Genomic DNA, 22,824 nt, shown 5'->3' on the forward strand with positions numbered 1-22,824 from the left:
ACTTGAGAACTATTAAAATAATGAGATTTATAGAGTAGACTTTTAAGATAACGTTGGTGATGGAAAACTTAGCAGAGTCAATGCAAAGTAAGATGATGGATTGAGCATTTCTTTGTTCATCTCTAACAATTTATTTTTGTGTAAACAATTGACTTCATTATTCGGTATGATTCATGAACAATCCATTTCTCACAATATCATTTGGGCTAAGTTTGGTGTCCGCCCCTTCAGAATTGGGGCCATCTTTGATCTCATCTTGTTCCTACACTGCTTCCGTGGTTTTTCTGATTCCAATATGGTGTGCCACAGGTATCGTTACCTTGGTTACTGCTCGTCAGAGTCTATTGCCTCTCATACTACACCTTTTGTTCGGGTGCACGGTTGGTTCGTTGGGTCCTCGGTCTTCCTTGGCTCTATCAGGATTGAGAGTGATTGTACCCCTCGTTTCAAGTACTCTCTTGGTGCCCCTCACCATCTCCTCCCTTATAGGCAGGAGCTGAACCTGTGTATTAAAACCAACATTTACAATTAGTTTATTTGTACCACTTGGGTCAACCCCCATGGGGGCTTTCGCCCTAAGATGGCATTCTATGCAGAGCACTTTAATGAGTTATAGGATGATCTTATTTTTTGTCCTCCTTAAATCTCTCGCCATTGGTTGTATTTCATCGGGATTCCTCTTGGTTCTTTTAGAATTGGCCCTCATTAGCTCCAGGTTGAGATAAATCAGCAGTTGGATAGGACTGATAGAGTTTGCCAGCTTTGAAACCTTAGCAAGGTTGAGTCAGAGGAGCACTTCATCTTTTGCTGCCCTATTTACTATGAGATTAGGGGCAGGTTCTACTGCCTTATCCGATGGACCCAATCTCGCTCTACCATCTTCATGTTCACAGATCAGAGATGCTAGCTTTCTACCTACATGAGTTTGCTCGACTTTGGGACCATTCTCTTCAGTGACCCACATGCCTTCAGCCTTGCTAGCTGTTGCCGCCTTCTCCGGGACGCTTGCTGCAGGCAGCACCAAATGGCAGTTGGTTACCTCTTCCAGTCATTCTAGATCTGTGAGACCCTGTAGGGACTACATTCAGAGGCCGCTCTCTTCCAGTCAGACTTTGAATATTCAGTGGCTTGATCCTATGGCTTAACCCTCGGTCTTGAGCTTCTTCTCGTTTACGCTGGTCTCTTAGTGCTTGCTCGGTGGGCTGGGCCAGGCTCTTCCACCCTCGTGGCCTCTTGAGCTGTGGTTTTATTGTTTCTAGGATTTGTCTTGATCATTTGCCTATTTCCTATTATTATTTTAGAAAGGTTCCCCACAGGCCTATGGCCAACGTTATTTAAACATTTGTTCTGAAATGGTTTGTACCAAGGTGCAAGTTTAGCGTTAATACAAGCTTTACTTTCTTAAGTTTCTGTTTGCAATGTGTCTCCCTTGAAAGGTCAGTCTGTAAGTTGACAAACCTTTTGGAACTAAATATGACTTATATGGTTTATATCTCTTAGCATCCACATTATGTGTTGTTCAAGCTCTTTGTATTTATATTGTCATTTTACAAATTGTTTGTTTGTTCATTATTTTAAATTTTTTGAATTTTTTTTTTCTTTTAATGATTTCTTTATATTTTCTGTAGGATGCTCTCAGGCTTTATCTCATAAATTCGCCTGTTGTAAGAGCAGAGCCAATGAGATTTAAGAAGGATGGAGTTTATGGTGTGGTAATGTTTTTTGGGAGCCTATGTATAGCCATTGGAGGTTATAATAAAATATTAAAAACATTTTTTAATTTGCAATATGCTTTGCAAAATTTATTTTAATCCTGGACAGAAAACTTGCTATGCTGTCCATTTTAGAACACTGACTTTGCTCCTCCATTCTTAGATAACATGATTTTTGCGCAGGTCAAAGATGTTTTCCTTCCATGGTACAATGCTTATAGATTCTTAGTTCAGAATGCACGTAGGCTTGAGGTTGAAGGTCTGAATGTTTTTAGGCCCGTTGAGCATAGTAAATTGCAAGGATCACTTAATGTGCTTGATCAGTGGATCAATTCGGCCAGTCAGAGCCTTGTTCAATTTGTGCGGCAGGAGATGGATAGCTATCGTCTGTACACAGTGAGATTTCTCTTTTTAATTTTTGGATGTTGATGCATTGAAGCTAGCACCATATTATTTGAGCTCTTTTAATATATTTGCATGCTAGTTTAGTTGGTAGTTTAAGGTCTAAAGTAGGAAACTTCTTGATTTTAGTGGAGTTAAAGATTAGTTATGAGTTTATTCACTTTATTTATGAATATTTACACAGGTTGTACCTTACCTTCTGAAGTTCATTGACAACTTAACTAATATCTATGTACGATTTAACCGTAAGCGATTGAAAGGACGAACAGGGGAAGAGGATTGCAGAATGGCACTTTCAAATCTTTATCATGTGAGAACTTTGCTTTTTGTACTATGAACCATTCTGTGATAGATTTTATCAATGCTTGAAATTTTATCAATCAAGTTGGCAGTTTTTTCCATAAACCGAGTTAGCAATTGTGCATCATTTAATTTAGGATTTATTTTTCTTGAAGTAAAAAATGCTATCATGTTTATCCTTTCAACAATAATGGTTCATTGCTTTTGAAATTGAAACATGCAGAGAAGGCAAAATTTGATCTGGATGTGTCTTCTGAAAAGTAAAAGAAAGTCCAAAGTTAAACATGCATGAGTGAAAATTGATGTCTTAGCATCTTCTTGGTCCACTATTAGCAAAGCTCGGAGATACTTCTGTGCTTTGTGTTACCTTTTATGTGACTGTTACTAATGTGCATGATATAATGCTCACAAAAGAAATGTCTGCTTGTGAAAATTGTTGTTAATAGGATTAGTCAATATTGACAATTCCCAAAAAGTGTTCTATTAATAAAGAGATAAGGAGCATGGAAGAGCAGAAATGAGTTATATCTTGGAGTCGGAGAAACTACCAAAAGTGCTAGGCACGAGAATCAGCAAGTGCCACCTAGCAAAATGTTATATTTTACATAAAGTCACTTATAGACTCATCTGCCCCTCCAAGGCACGGCTCGAAGATGGAGACGTGTCTCTGAGACCTTGCTTGTTGCTGGATACTTCAAATTTGGGTGGAGACTTCATATCAAAGTCTCCCACCATGAGTTTTGACGTCTCCCACGCATCTGTGGAGGGGAAAAGGTATTAAAAAGTAATAAAAATATAACTAGAGTAACATTGGGACACTTCTCCCCCAAAACAGCCCACGTCTCGGAGATGGGGAGGCATCACGGGTAGGAAGACGCTATTTCGGTGTCTCCGACGATGCCACCAAATGGTTGTCATTGTAGAGGAGAGAGGGAGACGTTTCGGCATCTCCTGAGGGGACATGGGGACATGGATGCGTCCCTCGACCCCTCAAGCAGGACGGATAAATGTCTAACTTATCAACAGAAAAGAAAAAGCAATTTTAAAATAAAAATAAAACATTTCACTTAAATCCTAGTGGTTTTTTTAAACCTTGGAGAGTCTGATAGTTTTGATGATGACGAACTTGCTGACCTCTCGAGGGATGATTAGAGGCTTCCTTCACTACATTTTAAGCTTTAGCTCTTGGCATTTTGATTATGCAGTTTATAATTGTTTTGATGTATGAACATTGAATATCATTTTGAAATTATATTGGCACTTGCTTAATGTAATCATCTTTATGATGATTGATGAGATACTATTGAAAATTTGATATGTATGGCTATTATTATTTGGCTTTTCTAATTCAAGTATTTAAAGTTCTAATATTTATACTTCAATGTTCAATCACAATGCAATGTTCAAGCATTTGAATTTAAGAAAATTAGTATTTTTAATTGTACATATTTATGTCTTATATTGTTAGTGTTATATATCTTTTCATAATTAGCTTATAGTATATAGTAGATACACAAACCTCCCCTACCGTCACCCGTTGCCATCTCCAAATTGAGGCCCCTATGGTCCCCCTACTTGGAAACTTCCCCTTGTCCCGACATCTCCCCATCCACGAGGGTGGTGTAACTATGAATAAACCATTTTATTTTTTATTTGTTTGGAGCGTGAGTTTTGAATTGTTTGATTCTATATGACACAATATTCAATGAGTAAATAAGATTACTATTGTTAAGTTTTTAGCCCAGAAATAGAGATAACCAACAATAAAAAGAGCATAAACAAAACACAAAAGACTCAGTACTTTTATCTTGGGAAAACCCTTTCACTTAAGGGAAAAATCCAGGCACACAAGCGAAATATCTCTTTTATTGATCAAGAAATGTTCATCGTACAAGGCTTTCACTTGATTGATTTACAATATATCAAGCAATCGTATAAATAGATCACATAAGACTCTACGCATGACGTATGACACATACCTCTTCACATGACGTATGACACATGTCTTTTTGCATAAAATTAACTTAAATATAATCACAACTATCTCTTTCAGCTATAGATGACCATAACAGTCATAACAAACATATTTCTATCTCTTAAAATCAGAGATGAAAATCTCTATCGCAGCAACAATCTTCAACAACTAATTAGTATTTCAAATTTCAAATTTGATATTTCAATTCAATGGTTTTAATGTTCATACTTAAAACTTTCCATTGTTCTTGTTTTCAAAGCTCTATGTTATGATATTTCTTGGAAATTATTAAATTATATAAATAAATCCCAGTTCCAAGTAATCCCATTTTCAATTTCTGAAAAAATAGCTGTACCAGTACCAGTCTCAAAGACCTCAAATTCTCCTGGTCTCCGAGTGACTATGGTTTTACATTTTTGGAGTTGATTCCATTATCTATGAAACATAGAGAACATAGAACTGAAAACTTTTTGTAATGCTTTTCAGTTTTATCAGCTTGATATAAAATCCCAAATTATAATTTTTCTGTTTGTGTGATCTGTTGAGTTCTGAGGTGAATTTTGACAGAATTTGAAAGTTCTCTATAGGGTTTTTTAAATAGGAAAGTTGAAAAGTACAGAATTTTAGTGACTTCTAAAATGCCTGGCATCCTAGCAATATATAATCTGAATTCTTTTTACAATATTGTGCCATAAGTGAAGGTTTTGCTTTATGGAGTATATACCACAGCTAGAAGAACTGAAAAAGTCAAATAGGACAAAGAATATGGTAAAAGAAGGATATGACTGGTGCCATACCTAAAGGCTATGTAGATATGCTATATGAAGGATAAAACCCATAGAAAAATATGTCAGACACAGGAGAGGAATCGATTTGTTTTATTGGATTCATTTGTGAAGTGGGCTGTTCCCATATTTTTAGCAATCTGGAGATTGGTAGTCATTTATTGGTAAGGAGATGAAAACGTTGACATGAGAAGAAAATCTGTAGAATGGATTTTAAACTCAAACAATCAGTGTCAAATTACAACAAAAAGCACAGAGTCAAACTACATAACCTTTGCTGAATTTTTTTAATTATTGAAAAATCTCTCACAATCAACCTTTCCTTCAAAAATGAAGTGTTTTTCCTAGTGGATGGATCTTAATTGAAATTGCTGAAGTTTATTTCAAAAGGATAGCATATGTGACATCCTACTATTAATGACAGATCATTCTCAATGAACCGTGTGTATGTGTACATTCATATATTTTCTTTTGTCCTTTTGTGTACAAGACAACCTATCTTGCCAAAATCTACAACGTCAATACTAGGAGAAAATTACCGCCATAAAAATGATTATATATCAACAGCTGAGAAAGAAGCTAATCTTGTTGGGAGAACTATCTGATTAATATAGTATCAGGTACATGCATTTGACGTCCTCAGACGTGAAGAGCAAACCAATTCCTATATGGAGTTGTCTCATCGTATCGCTAAACTTCCAAACCATACCAAACAGTCACATCTGCAAAAGTAATGAACAAGGTTAGAGTATTGAGGTTTTATTGTGTAAAATCAGACTAGCAGATTTGAGAGGAGCAACGATCTTTTATAGAAGATTAGGTTGTTCATGTGACATGGATGCATTTTTTTTTCCTTTTAAACAGGGTCTCATAGACTATTAAAATTTAAAAACTAAGTTCTTGTTTCTTAGTGACAGAGTCTTTTGGTGGATGGATATAGATTTTGTTGAGATCAAAGTGTGGGTTAGATGGCAAAAGTTGGTGTGGGAGCACAAGATGCTTTTGTAACAAGTAGGATGTTGGGAATACCAGAAGATCATCTCTAATAGCCAATTCCATGAAGTATTCTCCCATTGTAGGATTCATGATAAAAGCTACATGAGCAAAATGGTTAAAACTCTGTCAGTTGGATGGGTTGAATTATAAAGATGATATTTGATGTAGTTGTGTTGAATGCAGCAATATCAAGTTGATGCAAAATGTTGAGACATTCTTGTGTTCAAGGTATTAACTTTTGTTGCAAGGTTATAAAAGGTGTATGTTTCAGATACATTGATCAGCATTGCTTGGCACTTTACCTCCATGAGACTACTCAGCTCCATGATCACAATTTTGGAGCTGCTCTTTCCCCAGAGCCAGGTTTTGAATCAGTGTATCAACAACTTCTACTAACATGTGTCCCCCAGAGGCACAAAATGTCCACTCTGTGAGACCCTGGGTCAGACCAGATCTGTGAGACCCCACAGGGGGTTCACCAGACTGCAGTACTCTACCTCCAGTGGTACTCAGAGACGGCTTGGGATTGGTTGCACTTGTATATATCCTTCGATCACGGATTTCTTTCAGCTGAGGAAGGACTTGTAGTTCTCCCCTCGTTTCTTCTTGTTTTGCTTTCCCCAGTCACCGTTTGGTGTTCTCATTGCTAGTAGTCTCCCTGTTTGTAGCTTTCAGTCCCTTAGACCCTTTTTGTGGTCTCTTGGTGGACATTAATAAATTTAGCTTATCTTATCTACATTGTGATTAAAAATATTGCTGTCTAGTGAAAGAATATTTTGAAGTTTTAATGGGGCTAAATTAATTTATTGAATCTCTGTCACTTGTGAAATTAGTTCCTATGGTTGAAGGAAAAAACGAGGTATTAAATAGCTAACCTACTTTTTTTGTCTGATGTGCAGGTCCTTCTGACTACATGTAAAGCTATGTCACCATTCACTCCATTTTTTACTGAATCCATGTATCAAAATCTGGTTAAAGTTCTTGATTCTGGAGCAGAGGAAAGTATACATTATTGTAGTTTTCCAGAAGTTGGAGGAAAGGTAAAGCTTATTTTTCTAACACATTTTTATTAAAATTTGGTACATTACTGGTCCCAGATTGATTGGGGGTAGAAATGAGGGCCTTACTAGCCCAGCTAAAGTCCTTATTAGTACAGAATGTACACACTTTGAAGGTTGCCACTGGACTCTAGGCTGCTTTGATGAGTGCGGTGATATGAATAATGGTCTCCTCTATATGAGTGTATCACATTCATTACTACACTATTTCTTTTGGACAGCTCTTAGATATAAATTTGTTTTTGTTTAGGTTAGCGTATTATAACCTGCATTTGAGCCAATTTGCCACGAGATGGTGGTCCTCTTAATTCTCAAAATAGTTTTTGTGATTGCAGAGAGAGCAACGCATTGAACAAAGTGTTACAAGAATGATGACTGTCATTGATTTGGCTCGAAATATACGGGAACGACACAATAAGCCTTTGAAAACACCTCTCAGGTGATCTACTTAGTAGGCAAAGAAGACACAGTTACTGTGATAAAGTTTTTATTTTACTTTTCTGTAGTTTTCTCCAATTCATTGTACTTTGCTTTGCAGGGAGATGGTAGTAGTCCATCCTGATGAGGGATTCCTCGAGGATATAACTGGGAAATTAGGAGAGGTGAGTGAAATGACTGAAATAACATTTCCATGCTTACTCTTGAGGATAGTGAATATTATATTTATTTGGTTGTGTGCCTTATTAATGTATTGGAAAATGTTTTTTTTCCCGAAATTGTACATTCTGGATGTGGGACAGTCAGATTGGTGATTCCTTGTATGCCATTTACATTATTTTGTGTAATATTGTTGTGATACACAATTGTTTGAAGACACTTTGTAAAACTGGCAACTATCCTCAATTTAGCCAACATTCTGATTATAAGAATTGACTGGACTGCTCCAAAGTCCAGTTGCTGAATTTTGATTGGTATTCTGTTTCTCCATGTTTTAATCATTTGTCAATTTTTTGTTCACAAGTGCTCGGTTTTTGTCAATCAAGATGAATAATCTTTTATAGTAGGCATTAGTGATTTAGAAGTTTCAAGATATGCAAATTATGAAGACCAAGGTAATTTTACCTTTCTTTGTAATACTACTGACCTTATTCTGAATTAGAAAACTATTACTGCCATTAATTCTGGTCATAAGAATTCATTTAGCCAATTCTGAAATGTTCAGCTCTTGAATTTATATGTTATTCTGTTGCACAGAAGTCTAATCATTTTTCGATTTGTTGTTTACACAAGCATTTGATATCTGTCAATAAAGCTGGATTATCAAGACCAGGGTGCCTTTTTGGGCTATTTTTTGCTAGTAGGCTATTTTTGAACAAAATGTTCAAAACAACTTATCACCTGTCAATCTGCAATTGCACAATTTAATATTTGGCTTTACAATTCTAAGTATAAAGAAAAGTATTCTTTCTGAAAGAAACGAAAAGGTAGAGCAAGGAACGAGAAATAATCCAAGTAAGTTAAGTGTGAAACAATGTTACCATGAGATAAGCAAAATCCAAGAGCATACACCAAGAGTTCAACAATGGAGACAAGGATTTATTAGGGGAAAACAAAGAAAACCCCTTGTGAGTATTATGAATGAAGGCAAATGCCTAGAGAAGAGAGAGAGAGAGTGTTGGAGCAAAATAGCTCAATACAATAACATCAAAATGATGTGTAAAGAAGAAAGAAAGAGGAGCATCTCTTTTAAAGAGATGAGAAAGGAGTTGCATGTGTTCGCATGTGTAACTCCCATTTCTATGAATGCCACATTCATAATAGGTGTGTGCAAAGTGTCACAATCCTCTTAAGGAGGATAAACTAAATTCCTTAATAAAGGAATTATAAAAATGAGTTGTTATCACATGTGGAATAAAGGACAAATAATGACATGTCCTCCACATGTGTACAATAGGACAAACTACATTTAGGGATCCTTGGAATATCCCAATTAAATACATCCAAGGGAAGATTAATGTTTCTAACATCCCCCCTTAATCTTTACTTGGGGAATTTGCATCAAAGGGTTGCAAACCCAAATTTTTACAATGAAATTGAAATCTCTCTTTAGAAAGTGGTTTTGTCAAAATATCAGCCACTTGATGTTTACCTTTACAATAAAGAAGAGTAACTTGCTTGTCTTCAACTTGTTCTCGAATGAAGTGATGTTGAAGTGAAATATGTTTCGTCCTTGCATGAAAAATTGGATTCTTTGCCAAGGCAATAGCACTTTGATTGTCAAAATGTAGAGGGGTAGGTGCTTGTTGAGGTAGACCCAAATCTTCAAGAAGTCTTCTAAGCCATAAAGCTTCCTTAGTTGCATTGGTACAACCTTTGTATTCAGCTTTAGTTGAGCAAAGGAAAATAGAGTGTTCTTTTTTACTTTTCCAAGAAATTGGACCTGAACCAACAAAGAAACAATAGCCACAAGTGGATTTCCCATCATTGGGATCTCCACCTAGATCGGAATCAGTATAGCCATGTAAAATAAATTTAGAATTGGCATCATAAAATAATCCCATATTAATAGTTCCTTTAATGTACCTTAAGATTCGTTTAGCAACTTTAAAATGAGTTTGTTGAGGTTTAGACATAAATCTAGTAACTAAACCAACACTATAAGCAATATCAGGTCTAGTAAGAGTTAAATAATTTAAACTTCCTACCAACTGCCTAAACAAAGTTTCATCAACAAAAGGAGTATTCGTATCAGCCATTAATTTAGTTCCTAATTCACATGGAAATGAAACATGGTTAGAATCATTCATCTTAAATTTTTCTAAAAGATCATGAGCATACTTGCTTTGAGAAAGAAAGATACCCTTAGGAGTTTGGCAAATTTGCACACCTAAGAAGTAATGTAAAATACCTAAATCAGTCATCTGAAATTTCTGTTTAAGTTGAAACTTAATATTAGAAATCAAAGCATCTGAACTAGAAGTGAGAACTAAATCATCTACATAAACAATAACAATGATAATATCATCTTCAGTATGTTTAATATACAAATTAGGATCATTCTTACTTCTAGAAAAGCCTTGAGAAATAAAGAAAGAATTAATTTTAGAATACCATTCTCTAGGTGATTGTTGAAGACCATGTATAGATTTTTTTAATTTGCAAACCAGATTTTCACTACCTTTCTTAACAAATCCAGGAGGTTGAGCCATATAGATTTCTTCATGTAAATCACCATTTAAGAAGGCACTTTTAACATCCATTTGATGAATAGGCCAATTCATTTTAGATGCTAAAGCAAGAACTAATTTAATAGTAGGCATTTTAGCAACAGGAGCAAACGTTTCATTATAATCTAATCCTTCTATTTGTGAAAAACCTCTAGCAACTAATCTAGCCTGAAATTTACTAATTGCATTATTAGCATTCAATTTTGTTTTGTATAACCATTTACATGAAACTATATTCTTTCCATGAGGTAACTTGACTAAGTCCCAAGTTTGATTAGCAATTAAAGAGTCATATTCCTCTTGCATGACCCTTTGCCAATGAGGTTGAGAGTTAGCTTGATCAAAGGACTTAGGATCATTAGAATTCATAATAGTAGTCATCAAAGCATAATTACAATAATTAATCCTTCTATGTTTAATTCCACCAAATCTAGAAATGTAGTTATCACTTTCATTGATTAAGTTTTGAGCCCATTTAGGTTTATGTTTAGTGGTAATGGAATCATCATTAGAAGAAGAATCATTATCAATAAAAGCATCATTAGTAGCTACTTGAATATCATTATTAGTAGAAGCAGAAATAATAGGCGGTGCTTGAGTTGTAGGGTTAAGAGAAGGAGTAGGGTTAAGAGAAGGAGGTTGGTCCTCCACTAGCACAATTTTAGTGCCATTGAATTTTGCATCTTGTGTAGTAGAACAGTCATGTACACCATTTTCTGCAATGCAAACATCTCTAGCAACTTGAACTTTGTTAGTAGTGGAATCATAAACACGATAACCCTTAGTGTTTTCATCATAACCAACAAACATATAAGGAGAAGACTTAGCATCTAATTTATGCCTTTTGTGTTTAGGAGTATGAACATAAGCAACAGATCCAAAAATCTGCAAATGATGTAAATCAGGTTTCTTACCAGACCACGCCTCTTCTGGAGTAATATCCTTGAGAGCTTTGGTAGGAGTCCTATTAAGAATATAAGTTGCACAAAACATGTCTTCAGCCCAAAATTTATAATGCAGATTCTTAGCATGCAACATGCATCTGACCATTTCAACAATGGTCCGATGCTTTCTTTCCGCCACACCATTTTGCTGTGGTGTATAAGGAATAGTAAGCTCGTGTTTAATTCCACATGATTCCAAATAAGAATGAAAAACATTATTCACATATTCCTTTCCATTATTAGTTCTGAGAATTTTAAGTTTAAAACCAGATTGCCTTTCAACATATAATTGAAATTCAATGAATATATCGAGAACTTGATTCTTGCTATGCAAAAAATAGATCCAAGTTTGTCTAGAAAAATCATCAACAAAGGTAAGTGCATACCGAGAACCTTGGATGGAGTTATTCTCCATGGGGCCCAAAAGGTCACTATGGACAAGGTGCAACTTATGAGTTGCTCGCCATGATTTACCACTTGGAAAGGGCTCCCTATGCATCTTACCACTCATACAACCAATACAAGCAATCTTAGAAGGAATAATATGAGGCAAGCCATCAACCATATTGCTTTTGTGCATTAAAGAAATATAATCCGAATTTAAATGGCCACGTCTTTCATGCCATATATTGAAATCAATGGAAGTATGTAAAGAATATCATGAACTAGCAAATTCATGGAATTTAAATAAGTTGTCATTATCCATTTTAGCATGAGCAATCACCTGTTTAGTTTGAGGATCTATGACATAACATGTATCTTTATAGAATTCAACTTTATAGTCCTGACATAACTGTGAAACAGAAAGCAAATTAGTTTTCAGATTAGGTACATACAATACATCATGCAATTTACCATTAGGAATAGTTACATCACCTAAACTTTCAACTTTACAAGTCTGATTATTAGCTAACTGAATAGGAATGTTAGCAATATCAGGTTGCAGAGAATCAAAAATATCTCTATGAGAAGTTACATGTTGTGATGCACCACAGTCAACAATCCACTCTAAAGGTCCACAAACATTAAAGTTACAAGTAAAAGCATGACGAGAAGTGGAACCATTAGAGTTACCTTTTTTATGATTTGATTTTTGATTATGGTTACTGTTGTTCATAGGTTTTTTATCATTTTGCTTTTTAAAACAATTATTGACAACATGTCCATCTTTGCCACAATAAGAACAATGAGTTTGGAATTTGAATGATTCCTTTGATTATGATTATTACGATTGTTATTATGATGATTGTTATGGTTATTGTTATTATTGTAATATTTGGTATTAGATTTATTATTGAAATTATTAGAATTATTAGTATAGTGTTTGTTATTATGATTATTATTATTATTTGAACGAAAATTATTATTATTTGAATTCCGAGACATAAATGCATGTTCAGTTGATTTAAGGGTACCAAACTGAATTAGCTTAGCTTCTTCCTGTCTTAATAAAGTTTGAAAAATAACATAAGTTAACTGAGTAGTTAATGTAGGAATAGCAAGCTGTGCATGAACATTAGTTATAAACTGTTGAAACTGTCTAGGAAGACATTTTTTAAGAATAATATGAATTAAACGAATGTCATCTAATTGAACACCTAAAGCAATAATTTGGCTTTTAATAGAATCAAATTTCAACAAAAATTCATCCATAGTCTTAAAATCTGTATACCTGAGATCTTCAAGTTGATCCTGCAACTGTATTTTGCATGGTTACTAGGAGACCCGTCTCCCCCCTAAAAGTGGCGTCTTGGAGACCGAGACGCGTCTCGGAGACTTTTTGCGTCTCCGGAGACCTCAAAAAAGGTTGGAGACTTCATGACGAAGTCTCCTGAAGTCTCCCCGTCTCCTAATCCAAAAAGTGAAGTCTCCCCGAAGTCTCCTGATAAAATATAAATGTAAAATATAATATTAAATAATTTTATATATTTTAGCCCTCATTTAAATGTTTTTAATGCAAAAATCTAAGGTACTATATGAATTCCGTAACAACTGCTTGGTGATGTACGTGACCTACAGGAACACAATACAAGTCTAAGACAACATATTGGAAGCTGTACAGGATTGCAGTAAAGATCCCAAATCACATAAATTTATGCGGCTGAGGAATTAGGGTGCAAAAACTGTTGTTAGTGCATTAGAAGATAGTATTACGTATGTTACAAAAATCTGATATGCAAATGCTTGATAATAGTATTATTCCTCATGAAAACCAAGCATCTATTTGCTGATAAAGACTCAGCGATAACAGTGATAGACTAGAGGTTTTATGTATGTTAACATGAATGTATTTGGTCCCATATTTCTGTTTTTTCAAGAGGATATCATGTTTCAGTTTGATGTATAAGTCGTATTTGTTATTCGTACCTGTTTATCTGCTGTTGGCAATATCCTAGTACCAATATAGGAATCTTTGTTAGTTGAATTTGTGTAACTGGAAAAAAAACACTATTACAAAATGATTTACTCCCTTTTAAACTAAGCAATCCTAACTCTTAGTTAGAAAATAGAAGTCCTAAGTGTGTCTCTATGCATGCATTGATGTTGAATAATTCAATAATTTTCACAAATTTTTTGTAGCAATGCCAATTTGTCAGGTTTTAAAATCTATTTCAGTAATGTACTTCTGTATCTGAGTGCTTATTATTATTATAATCTTTGACAGTTTGACTCTATGAATCTATTTTAATTTTTAATGTGACAACACTAGTATTATTAATTTATTATTTACTTTAGTCTTTTAGTCTTACGGTATTACTATTTTGAAATTTTGAAATTTTGTATTTACTTTTAGTATTAGACTCTTTAAGTTTAAACTATTAAAAATTTATTTTTAAAAAAAAAAAAAAATTGCCGTCTCCAAGTACCCCCGTCTCCTATTTGAAAAATTGCCGTACCAGTACCAGTACCAGTACCAGTACCGGAGACCTCAAAGTCTCCCCGTCTCCCGGTGACCTTGGTATTTTGCGATATTCATCTCCACTGTCATATTTGGTTTGCAAAATTAACCAAGCATCATGAGCTTTAGAACAATGAGCAATTAACACATATAAATCTGGAATAATGGAAATACCAATTAATCCTAAAGATTCTTCATTTTTAAGTTTCCAAGTATTTTTTTCATTTTGAGTAGCCGCTGAACCAGGTTCAACAGAAGGATCAGTGGCTATCTTGAAGAGGTGTTTAAAACGAAAAATGAACGAAATGTGAGTTTTCTAGGAATGATAATTAGTATGATTAAGTTTTATTTTTGGAATTAAGGTTGACATTTTTATGAAAAAAAAATGTCCCCCCTAATAGAAATATGACTTAAAAATTAACTGGAATAAAAAAACTTGCAAAAGAAACTATGATTAAGATTCTGAAGGAAAATAATAATATAGCCCTGCAGAGAGACGTTAGAAAAATGATTAGTCTGAAACAAAAAGAATAATTTAGAGATGTTTTAGAATAATTAAATGATTATAGCCTAAAATGAATGAAAGACAAATGAATCCAACTCTCTATATTTAGGATTCCTATTGATGTAAAATGATGAAAACAAACTTATACGTGGTCAAATTTTGAAGTTATAAATTAATTTTATAACTCTCTATTATGACCAAAATAATAACCTTTTAAAGAATAAACCAATGAATACTTAATGAAGGAAAAGAATAAAAGATTGATTACTTATAATATTTAACTTAATGAGAAAAAAAACTTATACGTAATCAAGAGTATATATAAATGGATTAATTAAAAAACTTATAACAAAATGATACGCAAAAAAATGATTGAATGCAAAACAATTGCATGCAAGAAATAATTTAAACAAGAGTGAAGGAAACGAATTTTATTTTTTAACAACCCTAAATAAAAAACTCAAAAGAACTTAATATACCTCTTTTTACTAAACGTCTCCTCTTTCTTTTAAAAATACGTTAATACAAAAAAACTTTTAACTCTAAAAAATGTAATAAATACTCCAAACGCTTTTAATGAAAACGTAATACACTGTTTGTTAAAAACAGCATGCAAACATTTAAGACGCAACACTTGTAAACAACTTTAGATGCGTTATAAAAAACGTATCTGCAGGAGAAATGTTAAAAAAAATGTGAAAAGCAAAAATAAAACCTAATATGCGTGGGAAAGAGATGGGCGAATCAGAAGGGAAGATCTCCACCACGATATGCAGACCAGAGGGCAGCAAAAACAAAAAAAACGTAGAACAGCAATAAAAGAAGAACACCACGAATTCAGGCCAAAGAACTTAGCCGATCCGAGGTTGCAACTTCAAATCTAATCCCTGCTGACCAGCTGCGCACTTATTACAGGTTTCTCATTTCGATTCATAGGACAACAAAGTCTTGATGCTCTAAAACCAAAGCAGAAGACCGGAAAAAAAGTTGGAAGCTTTGGTGGCCAAGAGAAAGGCCGAAGCTGAGAGTGGGGAGAAGAGCAAGAGACAGAAAGGTCCTTCTCTGCCCGCGGCAAAGCCTGCCAAAAAACCTGTTAATAATTCTGCGGAAAAGCTTGGTAGCAAGGCTAAGCCCAGCTCTGCTCCTCTGAAATGGTGAAGAACTCTCAAACGAGGATTCTGAAGATGAATGAACTTCAAAAGCAACTTTTCAAAAATTTATGACAAGAAAGCCAAGTTGGAAAAGGAAAAAAATAGGGTTTCTTTCCAAAAAGATAATCGGATTGGAAAGAAAGTTGCTTAAAAAAACTGAACAAAGATTTGGAAAAAAATGAGATATTTAAAATCTCATAGATTTAAAAAACTTTTTATAATTCAAAATAGATATATTAAGATAAAGATTAGAAATTTATTTATTTTTCAAATATGAATATGAAATGTTTAAATTATCTCAATATATATTGAAATGAAATATAAAATTTAAAATAGAGATATAAGGAATGTTTTAAATTTTAATTTTTTAAACTAATCTATGTGAGTACTAAGGTTTGTTTATTGACACACTTAGAATTATGATTTCCTTCAAGAATGTTAAGGAGAAATAATAAGAGTAATATATATATATATATATTTTTTTTTTTTAAATTGCACAAATTATAATAAATGAGTGCTTATGAAGTAATGCTTCTTGTTTTGGTGGCATGCCTTCCAAAACAAGAGCAAAAAAAATGAAATTTTGAAAGGAAAACTCTTTGGCGGCAAGCCTTCCAAAGAGGGTTAGAAAACAATGATAAAAAATGATACAATAAAATCTGCACACAAAAGATGTTAGAATGAGCAAACAACCACAACACAAACTTCTTCTCTCAATGACATCTCCAAATAAGGTGTGCTCCAATGAATGGCAACCTTCAACACAAAACTTAAAAATGAAGATTAGTAACCAAGCTCTGATACCATGAAAGAAACGAAAAGGTAGAGCAAGGAACGAGAAATAATCCAAGTAAGTGTGAAACAATGTTACCATGAGATAAGCAAAATCCAAGAGCATACACCAAGAGTTCAACAATGGAGACAAGGATTTATAAGGGGAAAGCAAAGAAAACCCCTTGTGAGTATTATGAATGAAGGCAAATGCCTAGAGAAGAGAGAGAGAGTGTTGGAGCAAAATAGCTCAATATAATAACATCAAAATGATGCGTAAAGAAGAAAGAAAGAGGAGCATCTCTTTTAAAGAGATGAGAAAGGAGTTGCATGTGTTCGCATGTGTAACTCCCATTTCTATGAATGCCACATTCATAATAGGTATGTGCAAAGTGTCGCAATCTTCTTAAGGAGGATAAACTAAATTGCTTAATAAAGGAATTATAAAAATGAGTTGTCCTCAAATGTGGAATAAAGGACAAATAATGACATGTCCTCCACATGTGTACAATAGGACAAACTACATTTAGGGATCCTTGGAATATCCCAATTAAATACATCCAAGGGAAGATTAATGGTTCTAACACTTTCCATACTATATTTTGATGACAAGCTCTTTTATGTTATGCCAACACTCTAATGCATATGTGCTTCCATCAAAAGCAGAAAGCTTCATTGAACTATGGTTTTAAGAAAAAAATTGATCACCTTTGGCTTTGGACTGTTTCATAATTTTGTTGGCCTCAAAAACTAAAAATAATTTTTTTCATAATTTTGGCAGCCTCAAAATCTAAAAATAGATTTTTCATAATTTTGTTCTATAGATAAAAAATCAAGGAATTCTCTATCTTGAAATGTAAACAAATTAGAAAATATCATGCTTTGCAGAGTAGAGAGTGAATTTTGAATAACTTAAAATTGTAATAATTCCATATTGAAGAATGGCTAAATTTTGGACTGGGAATTCTTCATCTAGTCTTCCAACTAAACTAATTTCTTTTATAGAAAATTCGTAGCCTTTTGAAGAACCTAGGTGTAGTTTTCAAAAATAGGTTTTCATCTTCACCTTTGTCCTAGTCTTAGCTTTGATACCAATCAATAAATTCCATACAAATAATACTTACAATAAGATAATTTACAAGATAGGTCACATGTAACATTAGATGTTTGTTGACCAAGATGCCCTAATGCCCTTATGGAGAAGCCACTCCATGCCATATTTCCAATATATCCCAAAATCATATCTTACTTTTCCCAAATGTGTATGATGATACTCACCTTCTATATAAAGCAGTGTTACACCAGTACGGGGGTACTTCGTGACGGCGGGATGGCGGGGTGAGTTTCTAGGACATTGGGAAAATGGGCCTCATTTTTGGGATGGCGGGGGGATGGCCAGGGGATGGCAGTAAGGGGAGGATGGGCCAGAGAGGGTTGTTGTATAGTAGACACATAAAACTTGAAACACTAGTTATGAAATGATGTTTTAGTAGTTCACTAGAACATACCAAATTAAAATACTTGAACATAGAAAAATTGCAATGTGTTAGTGAACAGATTGTCCTCCAAAAATATATGTGCAACTATAACCCTGACTGCCCAAGTGGGAGAACTAATCAGCACCAACAGTTGGACAAGTTATCATTGGATTGATAACTTTCCTTTGAATTTTTATCGGGTACCATGCAAGATATACAAAGAATTGATTGCGGATGCTTTTAACCAGAAAGCACAAAAGGATTTCAAACATCTACCAGTAAACACAAAGTAGATGCGAGAAAACGAAACAACTACATGAAAATAAATGGTAAATGACACAAAGTTCATTCACCCTGACATGTTACAAAGGATGAAATCAAGAAATACGTTTTCCATCTTCTTGAGAAAGTGCAGAAACAAAGAATGTATACAAGAAACAATGATGGTAAAAGCACGTTTAGAGAAAACTAAAGTGACATAAAGTTCACAATTAGTGGAAAGAGGATCACTCAAACTCAAAGTTTTGACATACAATCAACTTTCATGTCTCCCTTCCCTAAAGCATAAAAGATGTAAAGACCTTATTATGCATTTGCAATTGCAATCACCATTAAAGAAAATTGTAACAAATCAAAATTCTCCTATTGCTAACACAGAGTTTAGAACAGGAAAATGGAAACTTGCTCTGCTCCCTATAACCTTCGCAAGAAAATGGCATAACTCTGAAAACTTCTCCCTTTGCTGTAGCCCACAGTCTGCAGCCTCCGAGAGAAAAGATAGAACCCCTTTTCCTGTTGGTGTTGGCTTATTTATCTTTCCACTTCTCATGGCTTTTCAGTTTCCCTAACTGAATCTTGAAAAGCCCTTATGATTTCCCTTTTCTGTTTTATATTCCTATAAACATCATCTCATATTCTTACAAATACGAGACCTCTATAATATATGCACGGATAGCTGGCATCTTCAAATTTTGAAAAAGGAAACATAACATCTTTAGGCTTAAATAATAACCTCCATGTGTTATTACTTACCAACACCACATTTCTCGTGATAGATGTGAAAGGTAGATATAAATGTTTGCAATGTTTAAACATTGTCCATTTCTCTTAACTTACCTGTCAAAACCACCTGTGATATCAGTAAAATATCAGAGCATCAAAACTGGTTATTAATACCTCTGTCGCCATTCTTTGACTGCTGCTCATGTTTTATCGGGCTCCCCGCCTTTTTCAATTCAACTCATCAAACACTTTTGGTTCCTCTGATTTGATCCCGATTTCAGTGAAGAGGGCACAGATTAGAATATATATTATGCCTATGTGAGGGTCAGCTTGTGATATATTTACATTGGTAGGCACAAAGATAGATGTCATTTGAAAGCTCCACTGCTAGCTATGCTCCAACCTGATTCATCATGCGGATATCTGACTCTGTATTATAGCTTTGATGAATCTATCATGCCGCATCCACATTCTTTTAAGCTTGGGAAGAAGTGAAGTGCACACTGCATATAAATACTTCTTTCTTCTGTTTGGAGAAACAGTTGGGTTAGCATTTGTGGCTACATTGTTCTGTACTTACAATAATTCCATTAATTCCCAAATAAAACAGGTTCATGCCAGGATCCACATCATGGGGGTCAATAGAGAGCTTCCAAAAGCCGCCTTCTCTATCTACATTGTTATTTCAAATTTCTATCAAACTGCTAACTGGCAATCACATATTGAATTATCTTGAAGATTTTATGATTTCATTTGGACCATTAGGCTCCCACTGAGGCTTCCTTTCAATCCAACCCTAAAGCCATGCTCGTAGATCCCCAAGGCGATGATTTCTGACTTGAGCATTTAGTTTAATGTATGATGTCGGGCATTTGATGCCGCAGGTATGTATATTGGGAAAACATTTACTCCTTTCCTTTGACGTTGCCTCAGCCTGCTACATTTCTATAATGAAATGTCTGTTATAAGAAGGAGAGACCTCAGGTCTGTGTTTTTTTATAGCTACAGGGTTCTAATTAATTGGCGCCAGAGTGTATCATCATGATCAACCCGTGATTCCCAAACTATTGAACATATTTCCATATATTTGGAGGCCAGCATTAATGTTTTTAGTGGCGAAAATCACTGTTTTCATTGTGTTCACATGAGACGGCTTATACATGCACGTGGGTCTCTGGATGCCTATGTCACTCCTTTATCAAGATAATGATTGGTGCGAAACGGCAGAGGTAAGTGGAAATGTGAAGGCCTCGGCTTGATATATTATATGGTGAATACCCCCGTGATTTGAAATTATTGACAAATCTTACTCAGGCTTTCCATTTCTTTTAAGTACTTGGAGTTTCACCCTTAATGCATGGACACACGGCGCTCGCTATCTATATTTTTGTAATACCAAAAAACCGATAAGTTCGTGTTTGGTAACGTTCAATTCCCGACCTTTGTAGTGCACTACCATCTTTCACATATATCTTATTTGAGAATCCATCAATCACAGAATTAACAAGATTTGAATCTGGTTTCTCCACTTCGGCTAAAGCTTCTTCTAACAAATGCAACCTCATAGAATGCACAAAATGAGTTGCAAGATCACAAGTGACTAATTCCGCTCCATCCAATCTCGCGCCAGTCAGACCCACATATTCACCCAAGAATCCTGGAAGTCTTGATAAGAAAAGTGATGCACCAACGTCAGGGTGTAGTCCCAGTCCTGTTTCCAGCATATTGTAAAGAGTCTTCTCTGTCGTGACTTGAAACTAGCCATGAATGGAAATATCATAAACTCCTCCCATAACAATCCGATTCAGGAAAGCAACTCGAGGTTTTTCGTAAGTTGCAAGAGTATAGTTCATGATATATTCATTCCAGAAATATTGTGCCCCATGACTGTAATCACCTGAATTGTCTACAAGACAAACATTTGCAATGTCTCCACCAGAACAAAATGCCCTTCCTATACCCTTGATTATCAATACATTAACATTGTTATCATTCTCCCACTTCAAATATAGCTCTTTCAATCAACAATTCATACAGTTTGAAAGTGCATTTACTTTTCGAGGCCTATTCAAAATTATTGTCCTTGAATAAAGCTTCTCATCTGTGAGGATCAGGGGTCTCATAATATTGATCTTTTGAACTGGATAAGACCTTCATAGTCTTAATTTGCATTTTCTTGAAACCATTGAACTGATAAAGTCTGAACCTGATTTATGAATTGAGACAGCGTTCTGAACTTTCTGAACTAACCAATCTGTATTTCTGAGCTGGGAATGAGTTTCTGAACTTGAACCATGATGCAGTGTCAAATCTTGAACCCTTAACCTCATGCTTATGGGTCTAATAACGGCAATCATTTTTATATGTCGGGTATTTGAATCTCAGTCTGAAACTTGATATTTTGAATTTGCAACACAAGATTTTGAAATTATGACTTTGACCTTCAGATCACCATGTTTCTATTCTGAACCTGTGGGATGAACCACTGAAAAACTACACCGAAGAACCCAACCATAACCTTGCACCTATGATAATTATCCTCTGAACTTCTGCACTGAACCATTTAACTTGACAATTTGAGCCTGGAACTGAATTTGTATGTTGAACTAATGAACTACCTTGAACTTCTGAACCACTTCGAACCACTTTGAACTAAGTTTGAAGTACTTCGGAGAGGTTCAGAACCTAAAACTAAAAGTTTGAAAACTGGGTCCATATGTGTACTAACACAATGTGAATTAGAACCATTGACATTCAACATAGTAATGTACTACACACCCAATAGTAACATTAAAAAATCAAAATTCAAATAGAAATTCAAGTACACATCACAGCGGCAGCATGGTTGCGGAATGGCAGAGGTGGGGGTGCTTGGTACTCAAGTACCCATTGCGGGGACGTCTCGGGGATGGGTACTTCAAGGTTTGGGAGGGAGGTGCGAGTCTCCGGGATACACTGATATAAAGGCCTCCTCCTAATAACTTATGGAGGGGTAGACCACTAAACCCATGTAGGCTTCCTAACTACTTGGTATAAATTATAATTCTTTACCCAATTTAACTAACTTAAGGGATGTATCCAACATGTTGTAATCTCCAAGCCCCTATATAAATTAAAATATCATATCTCTGGGTACATAGCAATGCTAATGTTTTATATTAAATATAAAGAAAGTAATCTTATTCACCAGAATATGCATTTGTCTTAAACAAACTTTTTTCTTTTCTTCAAAAGTTGTAGTATAGAATGTTAAGATCAACAAAGTTGTTCTCAAATTTTGAGAAGCTTTGTCCACAGAAATTATTAATCTAAAAACATTTAGTGAATCCTTAAGTGAAACATGTGTACGGTACTTTAATGTTGTAGCTAAAGATGTCAATAACTGGATACTATCTCTGCAAAGGACCAACTCATTGTTTTTTAGTGTTGCACAATTGCTTCTTGTGTGATTAGTGATGTGTTTATCTATTATATTGTTTTATGCAATTTAACATTGTCTTGTCTTTTTATTTAAACGAAGTTTTCTGGAACTTATTTTTGGTTTTGGCAATTGCTCAGTATGTCAGCGAAGAACTTAATGTGCGATCTGTGATACCCTGTAATGATCCTTTAAAGTATGCAACCTTGCGAGCAGAACCAGATTTTAGGTGCAGTTTCTGTTGCTCTTTGCCATTTCTTC

The 22,824-nt window shown here is 34.7% G+C and overlaps 1 protein-coding gene and 1 pseudogene across 2 annotated transcripts in view; one reads left to right on the top strand and one right to left on the bottom strand.

Moving 5' to 3' along the window:
* LOC149564130 (tRNA synthetase class I (I, L, M and V) family protein) overlaps window positions 1–22,824 on the top strand; it is a 211,561-nt gene that overhangs the window by 115,786 nt on the left and 72,951 nt on the right. For both annotated transcript variants that reach the window (XM_089827208.1, XM_089827209.1), the window contains exons 14-20: window positions 1,629–1,712; window positions 1,896–2,108; window positions 2,299–2,424; window positions 7,070–7,210; window positions 7,564–7,667; window positions 7,767–7,830; window positions 22,704–22,792. In XM_089827208.1, coding sequence (XP_089683334.1) covers window positions 1,629–1,712; window positions 1,896–2,108; window positions 2,299–2,424; window positions 7,070–7,210; window positions 7,564–7,667; window positions 7,767–7,830; window positions 22,704–22,792 — 821 coding nt within the window. The remainder of the gene's footprint in view (window positions 1–1,628; window positions 1,713–1,895; window positions 2,109–2,298; window positions 2,425–7,069; window positions 7,211–7,563; window positions 7,668–7,766; window positions 7,831–22,703; window positions 22,793–22,824) is intronic.
* Window positions 20,525–21,268, bottom strand: LOC149564131 (3-hydroxyisobutyryl-CoA hydrolase 1 pseudogene; annotated as a pseudogene).

The sequence above is a fragment of the Cupressus sempervirens genome, chromosome 4 (genome assembly GCF_028749045.1).
Source record: "Cupressus sempervirens isolate cs-2001-9-10 chromosome 4, ASM2874904v1, whole genome shotgun sequence".
NCBI lineage: Eukaryota > Viridiplantae > Streptophyta > Pinopsida > Cupressales > Cupressaceae > Cupressus > Cupressus sempervirens.